Below are 16122 nucleotides of genomic sequence, written 5' to 3' on the forward strand. Positions count from 1 at the left end.
TAACATATAGATTGTGCCTCTTGATTTATCAAGTGATAAAAAGTGTTGAATCATGATGGATGATAAACGAACACAAGATAATATAAAATCGAAAACAATAATAAAAAAATTAGTGAATCATTATATCCTGTAAAAGAGTTAGGAAACATCATGTTATTGGTTTTCTATTATTATGTTCATCTTAAAAATGTATTGTTGTATGCTTTGATTCTGATACTCTGCTAAACCTCTTTTCATATTAATAAAATTAACACTAGTAGAAATCTACTGCATAGCCACGGAAGTGCCACTACAGAACCGTGGCTATAATAAAATAAGCCACGAAATTGCTACGCAAGGGCCACGAAAAGATATAGCCACGGTAAACGCAAAAAAGAGCCACGAACTTGTCACGAAAACAAAACGTGGCTAAAAAAGCCACGGTACAGCAACGAATATAACGTGGAAGTTAAAATAGCCACGAAATAGCCACTTTAAAGCGTCGTGGCTACGTCTTGTTTTTTTGTGCCGACATCAAAACGCCTGTGTTTTATGCAACAGTGTACATGGCCACGCTTTTTTCATGGCTGTATCGTGGCTAAATTAACTTTTGCAGACCGAAACAGAGAAAGATTCGTTCGGAAGTGATATTTTTTTTTATAGTCACGAATTTTAAGTGGCTGTGGCGTGGCTATGTCAAACATATATTCACTTCCCGTATGAGACATTTAGAAGTTTTGTTCTTCAACCAAATTTTCTAAAATGTCTTTCTACTTTGATTCAAGAGAGTGGATGGATCAAAGGATTGATCCTCAGAGTAATTCTGTTTCAGAAGTGTTTCTTGGAGGCATCAATGCATTTCTTCAATTTGCGTGTAATCAAGCCAATTATGAAGAGCGGCAAACATTATTGTGTCCGTGTACTCGATGCAAAAATGTGAAGCAACGAGATGCAAAAGTTGTTTCAAGACATCTATTCTTATACGGTTTTAAGGGAAATTATTATGTTTGGACAAGTCATGGAGAGAAATTCTACACTGTTGGTGAGAGTTCTGGAGCGAATCATTCAACGGGTGAAGAAGAAATGTGGGAAAATCCTACTTGGAATGCTCATGAAGATCACTACCAGGATAATTTAGAAGTACCAGCGGACATTGCGCCACCATACATACCAGCGGACATTGCACCACCAGCAGAGACGGATGTGGCAGAGCCATATCGTGACAATGTTTTTGAAGCATTTGAAGCTGCCAGTCAACCTCTCTACGAAGGGTGTGCAGACGGAATAAGTCAGTTGTCTCTTGCTTCGCGGATGTTGAAAATGAAGACGGATTATAATTTGGCGGAAACTTGTGTAGATGAGATATCTGAAGTATTTAAAACAATGCTTCCGCAGCCGAATAATGCTCCAGCAACATACTACGAGACAAAGAAACTGACACGAGGGCTTGGTTTACCCGTTCAGAAGATTGATGTTTGTGTGAAGAATTGTATGCTATTTTGGAAAGAAGATGCGAAGTTGGTTAGTTGTAGGTTTTGTGGAGAAGATCGCTACTATCCGAACAATGGAAAAGGAAAAAACAAGCCAAAGCAGAGAATGTTGTACATGCCTATTGCAGATCGTCTGAAACGTCTATACCAACTTGAGGCGACAGCTTCCATTATGCGGTGGCATAAGGAACATGTGACTCCGGAAGGCGAAATGCATCACCCATCTGATGCTATAGCGTGGAAACATTTTAATGAGGTATATCCTGGATTTGCTGCTGAAAGCCGGAATATTTATCTATGCTTATCGACCGATGGATTTAATCCGATTGGTATGAATGGGGAAGCACATTCCCTTTGGCCCGTTATTGTAACTCCATACAATTTACCGCCGGGAATGTGTATGAAAAGAGAATTCCTTTACCTTTCGGTGCTAATTCATGGACCCAAACACCCAAGGAAAAGCTTAGATATTTACCTTCAACCATTGATTGAAGAATTACAGATGTTGTGGAGGGATGGTGTGGAGGCATATGATATTTCAATGAAAGAAAGATTCAAAATGCGAGCAGTTTTGATGTGGACGATAAGCGATTTTCCAGCTTATGGAATGCTTTCAGGTTGGACGACTCATGGTCGGTTAGCGTGCCCATATTGTCAAGATGAGACTGGTGCATTCTGGTTATCTAACGGAAGGAAACATAGTTGGTTGATTGCCACAGAAGGTTCTTAGATGCAGATCATCCTTACCGGAAAAACACTCAAGCATTTAGACGGGGAAAAACAGTTTTAGATCCTCCTCCACCATGGTTGACCGGAGAAGAAATATTGCGTGAAAGGATAAATAATATCGAAGGTTTATCATCATCTGTGGAATGTGGAGGGAATGGACATGATAACCCATCCAAGATAATATCTGGATATGGAGTTACTTACAATTGGGTAAAGAAGAGCATCTTCTGGGAGTTACCGTATTGGGAAAATCATCTTCTTCGGCATAGCCTTGATTTCATGCATATTGAGAAAAACTTCTTCGACAACCTGACGAACACATTGTTAAATGCTCCTGGAAAGACGAAAGACAACATCAAAAGCAGATTGGATCTTCCAGGACTATGCAAAAGGTGGGATTTAGAGATGAAAGAGGATGGAACGATGCCTGTGCCAATATTCAGGCTGCCTAATGCGGGAAAACGAGCATTTCTTCTCTGGTTGAAAAATGACATAAAATTTCCCGATGGATACGCCTCGAAATTTAGTCGATGTATTGACGAAAACAATTTAAAGTTACATGGACTGAAAAGTCATGATTGTCATGTCATAATGGAACGACTATATCCATTTGCGTTTGCTGAACTCCTTCCCAAAAATGTTCACACAGCGATTAGGGGTATTTATTTGTTTGCATCATTTTTTAATTTACTATAATTGATGCTATAATTAACTTAAATATTTTGTTTACAGATATTGCCCTCTTCTTCCGAGATATCTCTTCGAAGATTTTGAAAGAGTCATATGTTGGCCTATTAAAGGCAAATGTCGGTGTGAAGCTTTGTAACTTGGAAAAAATATTTCTTCCATCGTTCTTCGATGTTATGGAACATCTTCTTGTGCACCTCCCAGATGAAGTAGCCTTAGGTGGTCCTGTCCATTTTAGGTGGATGTATGTATTTGAGAGATACATGTATCATTTGAAGCAGATGGTCAAAAACAAAGCACATATTGCAGGTTCAATAGTTGCACAATGGATAAATGAGGAGATTTCTAATGCTTCCTCAAATTTTTTTGGGCATCCTGAAATCATGAGCATTCCAGAAGGTCCGAATGATATTCGTTTCACATACAATTATCCGGATGTACCCCCCTTGTTTTACCATGAAGGGAGAATTAGTGGTCAATGCTCAACTGGTTGGTTGAATGATGAAGATAACACTATTCTTCAGACATTTATGATGCTCAACTGTGAAACATTTGCTCCATATGAAAGGTAATTTAATATTATGAAGAATATAATATAAATACATATTTCTAGTTACATAACTATGATTTGTCTATGTGCAGGATGTTTGAAGAATATATGACGTTAAATGTTCCTGATATTACTCCAGTTGCAATGCAAAAAGCGAAAGACACCAAATTTGCTGATTGGTGCAAGGACTACGTGAGTTATTGTTTTATATTATAAAGTTTCACAATTTTTTTAATTAAATTTGTATTTTATAACAATGTTATTGTATTACAGATTAATGATGCGACTCAGTTTTACACATTTCCTATATGGATGTTGGATTTTGTACAAGGTCCAAGGCGTAGTTACAGGTCTTGGCCAATATACCACACACGTGGATACACTTTCCACACTCATAACCATGGTCAAAATAAGAGAACTCAACATTATGGTGTATGTGTACCTGGAACCAACGAGACAGACTACTATGGTCTTGTACAAGAGATCATGATGGTAGAGTATCATGGTGATGTTGGCTTGAAAGTCATGGTTTTTAAATGTTCGTGGTTTGACAAGACAACAAATCGCGGTATGAGAATACATCCATTTGGTCTTGTTGATGTCTCACCACGAAGACAATATGCAAAATATGATCCTTTTGTATTACCAGGTAAGTGAAAAATATATAATTATTTCTTTGGGATTTGATATTATTGATGAAACTATGATGTTATTGTACTATAAACAGGTAATTGTGATCAAGCATGTTTTATTTCTTATCCACGGGTACGTCGACAGTCAGTCGATGATTGGTGGGCATGCGCAAAAATTATTCCCCGAGGAATCTGTGAAACACCAGAAATTGCGTTAACGGCATGGCAAGATGATAGACGTGATCAAGTTGCTGAAAGTTCATTGTTACGGGTGGAGACACATGTTGTTGATGATGTGTCTGATTATGATATTGCTCCGGTGAATCCTCCAAACGATGAATATGTATCTGATGGTGATGTAGAAGCAGACCGTGATTCAGATGATGATTCAGAATAGAAAACTATATTCCAAGACTGTAAAATATGTGTTTAAGGTAGTAAGATATGTTTTAAGGTTGAAAAATAAGTTGTAAGGTTGTAAAATAAGTTGGAAGGTTGTGAAATATATTGTGAGATGTAAAATAAATGGTAAGGTTGTAAAATATATGGTTTAAAAAAATATTGTAAGGTTTTAAAATAGATTGTAAGATTTTTGGAATATGTATGTAAGTTGTTGTGTGAGTATAAGGTTGAGGGAAAGGGTTTAGGGATTATAGTTTATGTGTTAGATGTTCGTGGTTTCGGGTTTTGAAATAAGCCACGCTTATTCCGTGGCTTTTTAGTGGCTATGTGAAAATTGGAAAAAAACAATTGGTTTGCCTCCAATGTATTTGGTTCTGGCTCCAATTATTTTTAGTTTCGCGGTTTATATTAAAAAATAGCCACTACATTTTTGTGGCATTGTCGTGGCTAATTGGAAATTTTGGTTTGCCAATTGGTTTGCCTCCAATTTATTCGGTTGTGGCTCCAATTATTTGACATTTCGCGGTTAATGCTAAAACCAAGACACGATTTGCCACGCTGTTTTCGTGGCTCTGCTGAAAGAGTTTATATCGGTTTTCCTCTTGCTTCTAACACTTAGCCAAGAAGAGAAACCGAAACTCTCTCTCGACTCGCGACTGACGAAACGCGTCGTCTTCTCCGGTTTCAAGTCTCCCATTCCAAGCGTCACCGTCTCCCATTCCAAGCGTCACCGTCTCCCGTCTCTCATTTCTCAAGGTAACCCCTTTCTCTCCTCCGCTAAATCAGAAATCTTAAGATCCCGAATCGATTAGATGTTCTAGGGTTTTGATTTCTTCGCTTCTGTGTGTGTTTCGATTTCACATGCAATTTAAGGTTTCGATTTCATTCAAATCTAGGGTTTTGATTTCGTTCCAAACTTGGGTTTCGATTAGGGGTTTTGTCTCTGTCTAGTTAGTGTTCTTGTGACCAAAAAATTGTCTAAATTTCTCATGTTCTTCTCTCTGTCTCTTTTGTTTCGCTTTGTCTCTGTTTATATTTGTTTGTATACTAATGTTTCTTTGTCATTGGTTGTTAACAGATGAACTCACCAAGAGTACCTCCTCCTATGCCTCCTGGTGCTACTGGACCGGCTTCTATGCCTCCTGGTGCTACTGGACCGGCTTCGAACCGTGCTGCTTCCTCTTCTCGTTCCAATAGCTATCCGCAGATGACTCTCAATGCCATGCTCAATTCACCTGCTAGGCTAGCACAGCCTCATCTCCATCCAGATAAAATCAATGGAGCTTTATGGTAAGATTACATTTGGTCTCCATCTCTTTCTTAGACTAAAATAGTTTATGTTAATTGTTTTATGGCTGTGATTGCTTAGGATAGTTTCTGTTTAGGATTGTTAGCAATGATTGTTTATTTTTTAGGATTTTTTGTGATGTATTGTTTCTGTTACTGATGTTGGTTATCGATTTAGGTTTGGTATTGACCCATGTGTCAACTCTTTCATTCGGGCAACTTGGCAAGCATACTACATGGGGCCTTGGAAGAGTTGGAGGACGGTTCCTGATGAAAGGAGGGAATCATGGTGGCAAACCTTTGTGGTAAGTGACTAGTATACATTGTATATGCTGTTAACATGTTTTAAAATCGCTAACTGTTTTTCTTTCTTTTGTAGCAAAATTTCTATTGGGACCCTGAGTTTAATGACTTAGTCTACGGTCTTTGGAAGAAAGAAACGTGGACAACCATTGGTGAAAGGATAAGCAAGAAGAAGAGGCAACATAAGAAGCCAAAGTACATCAATGAAGCTGACTGGACTCTCCTGTTAGAGTATTGGGCGACCGAGGCAGCTAAAAAGAAGAGCAAGAAGGCTGCAAAATCTCGCAAGTCTGATCCTGTGGGTAAAGGCTGCCACAAGCATAATGCAGGACATCGGTCTTTTGCAAGGATTGAGTATAACATGGTATCTTTCCATGTCTATACTCTTAATAATGTTCTTTTTTTCTTTCTAATCTACTGTAATTATTTTCCTTTTGTGCAGATGGTGGCTTCTGGTACTAATGAGAGGCCATCATTCACCGACCTAGTTAGGGCGACACACACCAGACCAGATGGAACTTTTGTGGACTACCGTGCTGAAGAGTTGGTTACTCAAGCCGAGATGGAAGCCACACAACTCTCTAACACTGACGGATCACCCGGGAGTCCAAGTGCATCATCTACTCCTTCTCGCCTCAAGATAAACAAAGCTTATCTAAAGGTACCTTTCATACACTAGGTTTCAGTTGTTTTATGTTCTGATTTGTATGTGGATTTGGATGACTTAGAGCTGCTTAAGAATGTGGTTGGTTATTTGCGGGTAGAATTAGATATGACTTAGAGCTGTGCATGTTCTGTTTATTTACAGTGAAGAAAGCTTTTATTAAAATTGTTTTCTGTTATGTTCAACAGAATGCTAAGGGTAAGAGGGGGCATGTTTATGGACTCGGCAGTGCCCAATACAGGGAGCAAGCACCTTCTTCACGCGTCCCTAATGGTCTTGCGCGCAACCTGGAGCTGGAGATGCGGGTGGGAGGTCTTGAGACAAGCCTCCAAAGTGTGAGGGAGGACGTGTCTGAGGTGAAGCAGGATGTGTCCGAGATGAAGCAGGAGTTTGCATCAACAAGAGATGCAATCAATCAGCTCCTCCAAATGCTTCGTCCCCCACAAGCACCTACTGAACAGACTTATGCTCAGCCCCAAGTCCCAACTCCTCAGCCCTAAGTAGGTTCATGTCTTCTCTTTTGTAACAAAGCTCATCAAACTCTAGCTCATCTTTTGTAGAGTCTTCTTAGACACTCTTCTTCCTTGTATAATTATCTAAGTTTGTGTAATATTGAACCTACTCTTTTATATATATGCAATTTCTGTTTTAATTATATGTGCAATGTTTTAATATTTGAATGAAAATATAAATTTTTGAATTTGGAAAATTAAAACAAATCAAAGAAGAAAACCATTTACAAAAATGGTTATTAACGTGGCTAACCAATACCACGTTTATAAAAAACAAAATTGTGGTTTTTTATAGCCACGAATACATAGTGGCAAAACCGTGGTAACGACAGCCACTTTAAATAAGTTGTACAACCGTGGCTATTATAGCCACTAAAACTAGCAACGCTAAAGAAGTTATTAGCGTGGCTATTTAAGCCACGAAAAGAAGCGTGGGAAAAGCGTGGCTAATAGCCACGAAAAGCCACGTTTTAGTTCCAGCCACGAGGCTATAGCCACGGTAATTCTCCTTTCCAAAACCGTGGCTCTTTTCTCCCAAGCCACGAATTTCTCCTCTATAGCCACAGAGTTGTAGTGGCTATGCGAAAGTTTTTTACTAGTGTAAGGTGCTATTACAAAATGTTGAATTTTATTTAAAAATTAGTAGATAATTTAAAAACTAAATAAATATTGAATAATTAAATAAACTGTCGGAGAGGTGACCCTCCCTGCACACGTTGAAGGGATCAACGTGTCAACCAAGTTCCTTGTTGTTGACTGCGACTCGTCTTACAATATGATCCTAGGACGATCCTGGATTCACTGCATGGGGGCCGTCCCTTCGACTCTCCACCAGATGGTAAAATTCCCTACACCCTGAAGCATAAAGGCCATCAGAGGGAATCATAAGTATTCCCGCTCCTGTTACAAAACTACTCTTCAGGGAAAGACCAAGGTCTTATCAATTACAGAGTAAGTCTCCGGCTCATCACACCGAAGAACCGGAGATATAGGAAATGGACGACGTGCCATTAACCGAAGGAGATCAGACCCGACATCTCAAGATCGTCTCCAAGCTGACCGAAGGATTAAGGAGGAGATTAATAGACTTCCTCAGGTCTAACTCCGACTGCTTCACTTGGTCCCACGCAGATATGTCTGGGATCGACCCGGAGATAATCATGCACAAGCTGCAGGTGGATCCCTACATCAACCCATCATACAAAAGAAAAGGAAGTTTGCCCCCTGAAAGGGACCCGATCATCGAAACTAAAGAACACATTCACGAAACGTCAGAAAAGGATTCAAACAAGGTCGCAACATAGCAATCGACCCCGCGCACGAGTCGGTCGCTACGTAGCGACCGACCAAGCCTCTCGATCGGTCGCTGCGTAGCGACCGATCCGTAACGAGCCAGTCGCTACGTAGCGACCGACCAATACGTAGCGACCGATCCGTAACGAGACGGTTGCTACGTAGCGACCGATCAAGCTATTCGTTTGGTCGCTACGTAGCGACCAATCCATCGCGGACCTGGTCGCTACGTAGCAACCGAACTGTTTCGGACATCGATCAACGGGTACGACCCAAAACCTTGCATTCTCGTCAATTCCTCAATGCTAGTTACCGAGTACCGCCGCCATATCATTTCTCACTCCCATCTATTGGAGTTATAACTTAAATATTACGATAAAAATTGCATAAAGTTTATTTTTATCGATAAAAATCGTAATAAACGTTTCGAGTTGAAAGATGGTCCAAACAGGTCTAAAACACTATTAGAAACCCACTTACGATTTTTTAAGAAAACACCCATATATACTATGGTGGTTTATACTTTGTCCGCAAGAAAGGATAAATGTCAAATTTCCGCACATAAATGTTAAGTTTCCGCGGATAATCATGAAGATCGAGAAAAATGGAATATCTCCATTTTCGAGTTATGACGGCTTAAGGGCAGGAAGGGAAAAGTTCAAACCGACTTTGGAGGGAGTATATAAGGAGTCATATGCGAGAGGCACAAGAGAGAACTCCCGGCACTTAGAAACTTTGAGGCATTATTCTCGACATTCTTTGTTTCTATGACTGGCACCCGATTACCAGATGAACACGCACAAGCAGTCCGATCTCTTGGTTCACTCTTGAACTACGTTCGGCTTGATCCTCGAAAGGGGTACGTAGGTAGCTTTCATAAGGTTCAGTCTGAAATCAATCAAAACTATTTTCATATATTTTCCGTCTTCTGTTATCGAGCTGCGACTCAACTAGGTTTAAGGTTTTAGGTTGCTAGAACTAGGTAATTCGCTGACAGCACTTGCGGCCGAAGCTTTTATAATTTCTTTTAATGATCGCAATGCTCTTACGCGGATTCGAAATAAGATCTACCTTTTCTATAAATTCGTTTTGTTATATTTTCATATTTTCTGCATTTATTTGGTCACTTGTCGTTGGCCCTCGCAGAGAATCCGGGACCGCGTGGAAAGTTAGGGTTTCCTGACTTTCCTTCGATTATGGAAATCGACGGTGTGAATTTTGGTTCCCACCGTTTGGCACTAGAAGGAGGGAGGGGGGTACGGATTACTCTAACTCATAGCTGCAAAACGCTCGATCAAAACAATGTCTGGAAATACGAAAGACAAAATCGCAGTAAGCAACAACCCTGGTAAGACAACTCCAGCCGCCACTGCGCCTATGGCCAACGCTTACGCAAACGCCAAAGTTCTTAAGAAAATCAAAAACCTTGACGCAACTTTTCGCCACAGGAAATGCAATGTAACGAGCTCGCGATTTCTGTTTCTAAACATAAAGGGAAACAATAAATCTTATCAAAGCCCGTAAGTTTGGCTCATTACCAAACTAAAAAAATTTCAACGTGTAAGGGTTTTACCAAAATGCGTTTTCTGGAAACTTTTCGGAAAAGTAATACTTCCTCTCCCCAAAACCGCAGAAAAATCCAAGGTTAATCGCGGAAAAAGGAAGCACAACAAATCGGGTACATAACTCACTATTGTATTTCGTACGAATATCTTGCGGAAAAATCCTAGGTTAGTCGCGGAAAAAGGGAAGCACAACAAATCGGGTACATAACTCGCCGTTGTACTTCTTCCAAATATCTTTCGGAAAACCTTAGATTAATCGTAGAAAAAGGAAGCGCAGCAAATCGGTTACGAAACCCCTACGGCTGTACTTCATCCAAATAACTTTCAGAGAAACGAAGTTGATTTCTATAGAATCACTCGAAACCTAAAACAGCTGACGAAGACTAAATGAAGCAAAACGGGAGATCGTATCCCCACCGCTAAAACATTCTCTGAAGCCTAAGATTTCGTAAGAATTCAAGTATCACCTCCATAGTAACAAATTCTGCAAGTTGTCGATGTTTGTTACCTAAATCTTACTTCAAAAAAACTACTCGAAACTTCAAAGGATCAATCCCACGAATAAGAGAAAAACTTCTGACTAAATTTGGTTGCAATAATTAACCTCGTCACGACTCTCGTACAGCCAAAACTTGAAAACCTCTTTACGGAAGAAATCTCGTAAAAATTATATTCGACAACATTTTACGAAAAACCTTTCGTAAATTAAAATCGATAACATTTTGCGGAATAATTTTTGTAAAATTAAACTCGATATTATTTTTTGGAAAAATATTAGTAAAACTAAAGTTGGCAACATTTGACACCCTTCGAAAATTTAACAACGATCGGAGAAAAAGACTCTCGGATAAAGGAAAAAGATGGAGCGAAATCCGAGAATCAAAATTCACCCATCCTCCTTTCTCCACGGTCTCACCATCCTTCCTCTCACGCCTTGATCTGTGGCCAAAACCTCATCACCCGGCGAGTTTTCTTGATCATCCTTGGCATCTCTCGATCGCCCCTGGCTATTCCTAAACGCTAAAAAGTTTTCGACGAGATGCTTATTCATTTTCGTAAATCCAATGATACTAAGATTGAAACATGGATCACGAAAACCGAAAGATTAGCATCAGCCAAAACGCGGCTAGGAAAGCCGAGAAATTCAGGAAGAATCAATATCCTTGCTATTCAAAATGGGCACACATACACGAAAAGAGTAAGGGCAAATGAGCAAGCAAAACAGAGAAGAGGCTAACCCGAATCTTCGAGAGAACTAAGGTATTTCCGACTTGAAATTTTTGAAATCAGACTTGTTATTTTCGTAGGAAATTACTAAGAAATAAAAATACCTTCGAGACTGCCATAGAACTTTAGGGAACGTAAAACCTAGGTGGATAGTATAGCGAACTAATTCTTAGGCGATTTTTCCTGTCTCGATATATTGTTCCATAACTGTTCAGCCAGATCTTGCAAACCGATCTAAACTCTCTGAAAATTGAGAAACGATCGCCACGCATATCAAGCTCGCTTCCTGAAGAGAGAAAAAACTAGAGACATGAACGTCGTCTTAAAACCGATTTGTTTCTAGCGATTTTCTAAAAACCAACATATTCGAAGTCGTTAACCTGGAAACAACCAAATCACAGTCCCAACGTCATCTTTAAATCGACCCGGATTGTCGATCATTCTAAACCTCGGAAGAAGAAACATACACAACCCTTCAAAGTATCGGTTCAACCGTTTTCTTTCGTAAAAAAAAGGGAGTAGGTACGTATACTATACTTGTATACTCCCAAACTTCAAAAATTTTGCAAATCGTCAAGAAAACGTTTTCGTCAAAGGAAATCGTCCCAAGTAGGCAAACGACAATCTAAAATTCGTCTATACGCTAGCAACATATCCAGACGATCATGAACATAATCTCAAAGACTATACAATATTTCTAGTCGCAATCATGCGTGTAGAAAACCTGTACCAATATCAAACTGAAATTCGACGATTAGCCAAAGTCTTGAAGCCCTTTCCGGCTTTATAAAGCCAGTTTCGTTTAATAATTTCTGCGAGAAATCTTCATGCACCAAAGCATTTCTTTCAGTTTCCGCTGTACCAAGTGAGTCACGGAAAAGCATCAAAAACATTTGCGACGAAAAAAACTCGAGAATAGATGTAGCATCGTGCACATTAAAAGAATGAATTTCTTCCCGAGCGTTGGCGAGATCTACCTTTGGTTGACCAATTCGTTCTAGAAATGAATGTGTCATGAGAATCATCTAAAAACCCTATGAAAAACTTTCTACGACTAGATCGTAATAAAATAGGCTTCGGTAACACTCCATGAGTAACTCCAAGCAAACTTTACTTAAGATCAAAATCACAACAGAAATGTTTCTCGTAAAACCTGCGGAAACAACGCTACTTTGACATATGTATACATATCACCGATTTACAACCTTCGTAAAACCGGTCCCCATTACTTACGCAAAAAATCCTTCGTACAATCAGACCAAGTCTTACGAAGAAACTTTCGAAAGTTAACATAGCAGGTTTTATGAAGAAGTATATTTTGTATAGCAAACACAAAAGATTTGATTTTCGATGATCAATCTAAACTTTATCTCTTCGCATTAAGATCTAATAGATCTCATTATCTTAGCCCTGCGGCTCGCTGGCTTCTGCCTATTTTTCCCTCGGTCACATCCGAGAAGGCAGTCATCCCGCCGTTGACTCCACACTGGTTATCTAGCAAACCTCTTAGGCTTCGTCTTCCTCAGACAAAAACGACTCGATTTTCATAAGACTATATGTCACATTATACGAAATATTTGTCGTATAACTAAAACCTAGAGCGGAGAATCGTTTTCTATGACTATCATCCATATTAACACAGATAACCCCAGCAAACTTGGCCGATCAATATCGACAAGCGCTCTTTGGCTATCGGTCAATTACGCCTTCCAGTAAAAATCCAAACCAGAATTCAGCATCCCCTTTAAAGACAATCGTAAATTTACATGACCTTAATGTTAACACGAAAATACCACGGTCTGATGCATGACCTTCAACGTCCTTGGCTATCTGAGTAAACACATCCTTCATGCCAAACCAAAGTATTTGAAAAACCATCGCTCCATCACTTAACGGCTAAACGACTATCCGCGATTTGCCTAAAAAATTCATGTAATTATCGTATAACCCATAGCCGGAAATCATATGATTAATTCTTCGTAACAAAACGCAGTCCTAACAACCAAACGGTAAATGGAAAACCTAAACTTGTCGACAATCGACCAAGTTCAATACGTTCCACCGATAACTTTATAGCCCGCTATGTTTTACCTGTAAAATGCGGCATGTAAGGAAAACTCGTAACAGAGCTCCTAGAGCTATACGAAACATCCTCAAATGTACAAGAAACACCACACAAAGCACTACGAAGGAAAACACTTCTTCCCAGAAACAAATTTATGGGACCCCTCGGTCCTAATTCCTCAATCGTAAATAAAATTATTAGCATCCGAACAACAATTTTGGCTACGAACATCTGTAGACATACCTGAATGTTTCTCAAACGCAGGGTTAAGACTAAAACCTTGCAATTATCGCAAAACATCTTCAAGCCCGCGAACATTTCAAGCACGAAACGCGGCATACAAAAGAAAATCAATCTTCAGCACTGCGAGATGTCACAGAAGCCTGAAGAACCATTTTTCCACAAAATTACCTTCCTCGATAAAGGCACCTACTTGGAAGATCAAACAGTCATAAATACTAACATCTTTTCAAACATGTATTCTTCGCGAAGACTCAAAAACGGTAATATCTACCGAAAAGTTTGTTGCTGATCACAACAAACTCTTAACGTCCTAACAGACTTAGCCATCTCGTAGAGATAGCTCTCGTGCACCCAACATAAGGGTAATAGCACTATCTAAAAAAAATCTGAAATTTTGGTCAGCACTTTCGGGAGACTTAAAAATTGTCCTCATAGAGATGCTCGATTTCTACCATACAAGTCACATAAGAGATGCTCGATCATACCTTACATATCACGTAAGCCGAGAACATATCACTGACATATCAGGATACGGGAAACGTAAGCTGAAGTAGTCATCACACCACCTAAAGCCGTGATTAGACCTAGGTCTTGCCCTAAACCCAGCACACTGGTCTCTAATATCACTAGGCATAGTATCAAACACCCTGGTACGAGATCCCAAAATTTGTGTCTTGGCTAATATTCGAGCATCATCAGAACTCCCTCAAGTTTATGCACTACGGAAAACTCTCAAACAGATTACGAATATAGCAGTTCACACAGACTTAGATTACGAGATGAGAACTCGTAATCTTCCCTCTACACCAATATAAAGTGCCATCGGCAGCAACATGCCTGATAACCTCTACACGACATATAAACTGGACAGTAAAGGTGTCACTGGAAAACAGGTCTTAAGAATCTCAACTCTAGGGCGAACTACAAAACGCTTGATTCCTTCGACAAAGGTACGTAGGCAGCCTTCACAAGGCGCAGCCCCAATCTTATCGCATTCCACTGTCAGAAGAACGAGAAGACCACTTACGACGGACCTTTTCAACCATTAATTCTGACTGACTTTCCTAACTTGCCTAACTTGCCAAGCCACTCGCTAGAACCTCACGCTAAAAGTCACAATTCTAACGAGCTGGGGGCTAACTGTTGGGTTCAGAATCGGTAGCGACGGAATCAATGTCTAAATATCGGAAAAAGTCAGCATGAACATCTTTACGAAAAGTATTCTTCGTAAAGATTACTTTTACGAAAAGTCTTGCGGTGAAATATTGCATTAATCTTGGTTCATTTATCGAAACTAAAGAACACGTTCACGAAACATCGAAAAAGCATTCAAACAAGGTCGCCACATAGCGATCGACCGCACATGACTCACATCTATTGAAGTTATCACTTAAACTTTACGATAAAAATCGCGGAAAGTTTATTTTTAACGATAAAAGTCGTAATAAAAGTTTCGAGTTGAAAGACGGCCCAAACAGGTATAAAACGCGATTAGAAACCCACTTACGATTTTTTAAGGAAAAACCCATAGATACTATGGCGGTTTGTACTTTGTCCGCAAGATAAATGTTAAGTTTCCGCAGATAATCATGAAGATCGAGAAAAATGGAATATCTCTATTTTCGAGTTATGACGGCTTAAGGGCATGAAGGAAAAAGTTCAAACCGACCTTGGAGGGAGTATATAAGGAGTCCTAGGCGAGAGGCACAAGAGAAAACTCTCGGCACTTAGAAACTTTGAGGAATTATTCTCAACATTCTCTATTTCTATGCCTGGCATCCGATTACCAGATGAACACGCACAAGCAGTTCAATCTCTTGGTTCACTCTTGAACTACTTTCGGCTTGATCCTCGAATACGTAGGCAACCTTTCATAAGGTTCAGTCCGAAATCAATCAAATCTATTTTCATATATTTTCTGTCTTCTGTTATCGAGCTGCGGCTCAAGTAGGTTTAAGGTTTTAGGTTGCTAGAACTAGGTAATTCGCTGACAGCCCTTACGAAGCTTTTATAATCTCTTGTAATGATCGCAACACTCTTACGCGGATTCGTAATAAGATCTATCTTTTCTATAAATTTGTTTTGTTATCTTTTCATATTTTCTGCATTTGTTTGGTCACTTGTCGTTGGCTCTCGCAGAGAATCTGGGACCTCAGTGAATGTTAGGGTTTCCTGACTTTCCTCCGATTACGGAAATCGACGGTGTGAATTTCGGTTCCCACAAAGAGTGAACGCCCAACTAAGTATAAGTAAAGAGGGACGAGAGGAGAAATACTTGGGTTTACCTGAACATTTTGGTAGAAAAAAGAAGGATTTCTTTGCTTCCATAGTTAATCGTATGAAACAGAAAGCCCTTGGCTGGTCAACAAAGTTCTCTCCACCGCATGAAAATTTACAATGTTACAATCCGTCCACTCGGCTATCCCCTCCTTTGTCATGTCATGTTTCCAGCTACCTGTCGGTTTATGCAATCAGATACAATCAGTTCTGATTC

At 39.7% G+C, this 16122-nt stretch overlaps 3 protein-coding genes across 3 annotated transcripts; all 3 read left to right on the top strand.

Moving 5' to 3' along the window:
• Positions 1–741: 741 nt before the first annotated feature.
• On the top strand, positions 742–4464 carry LOC103829553. Its single transcript, XM_009105224.2, has 6 exons — positions 742–2086; positions 2206–2730; positions 2931–3453; positions 3528–3627; positions 3709–4084; positions 4163–4464. The coding sequence occupies exons 1-6, from the start codon at positions 742–744 to the stop codon at positions 4462–4464; spliced, it is 3171 nt and encodes a 1056-aa protein (XP_009103472.2).
• Positions 4465–5134: 670 nt separating this feature from the next.
• Positions 5135–7680, top strand: LOC117127660. Its single transcript, XM_033278246.1, has 2 exons — positions 5135–6720; positions 6912–7680. Exons 1-2 carry the CDS (start codon positions 6421–6423, stop codon positions 7221–7223), a joined length of 612 nt encoding a protein of 203 aa, XP_033134137.1. The 5' UTR covers positions 5135–6420; the 3' UTR covers positions 7224–7680.
• LOC117126809 lies at positions 5548–6413 on the top strand. Its single transcript, XM_033275925.1, has 4 exons — positions 5548–5759; positions 5935–6061; positions 6136–6357; positions 6408–6413. Exons 1-4 carry the CDS (start codon positions 5548–5550, stop codon positions 6411–6413), a joined length of 567 nt encoding a protein of 188 aa, XP_033131816.1.
• Positions 7681–16122: the final 8442 nt, after the last annotated feature.

This window comes from Brassica rapa, chromosome A01, assembly GCF_000309985.2.
Source record: "Brassica rapa cultivar Chiifu-401-42 chromosome A01, CAAS_Brap_v3.01, whole genome shotgun sequence".
NCBI lineage: Eukaryota > Viridiplantae > Streptophyta > Magnoliopsida > Brassicales > Brassicaceae > Brassica > Brassica rapa.

Coding starts and splice junctions, on each gene's coding strand:
- LOC117126809 (XM_033275925.1), top strand. CDS start 5,548: ATGAACTCACCAAGAGTACCTCCTCCTATGCCTCCTGGTGCTACTGGA. Junction 5,760..5,934: donor AAAATCAATGGAGCTTTATG/GTAAGATTACAT, acceptor TTATCGATTTAG/GTTTGGTATTGACCCATGTG. Junction 6,062..6,135: donor CATGGTGGCAAACCTTTGTG/GTAAGTGACTAG, acceptor TTTCTTTTGTAG/CAAAATTTCTATTGGGACCC.
- LOC103829553 (XM_009105224.2), top strand. CDS start 742: ATGTCTTTCTACTTTGATTCAAGAGAGTGGATGGATCAAAGGATTGAT. Junction 3,454..3,527: donor ACATTTGCTCCATATGAAAG/GTAATTTAATAT, acceptor GTCTATGTGCAG/GATGTTTGAAGAATATATGA. Junction 3,628..3,708: donor CTGATTGGTGCAAGGACTAC/GTGAGTTATTGT, acceptor ATTGTATTACAG/ATTAATGATGCGACTCAGTT.
- LOC117127660 (XM_033278246.1), top strand. CDS start 6,421: ATGGTATCTTTCCATGTCTATACTCTTAATAATGTTCTTTTTTTCTTT. Junction 6,721..6,911: donor TAAACAAAGCTTATCTAAAG/GTACCTTTCATA, acceptor TATGTTCAACAG/AATGCTAAGGGTAAGAGGGG.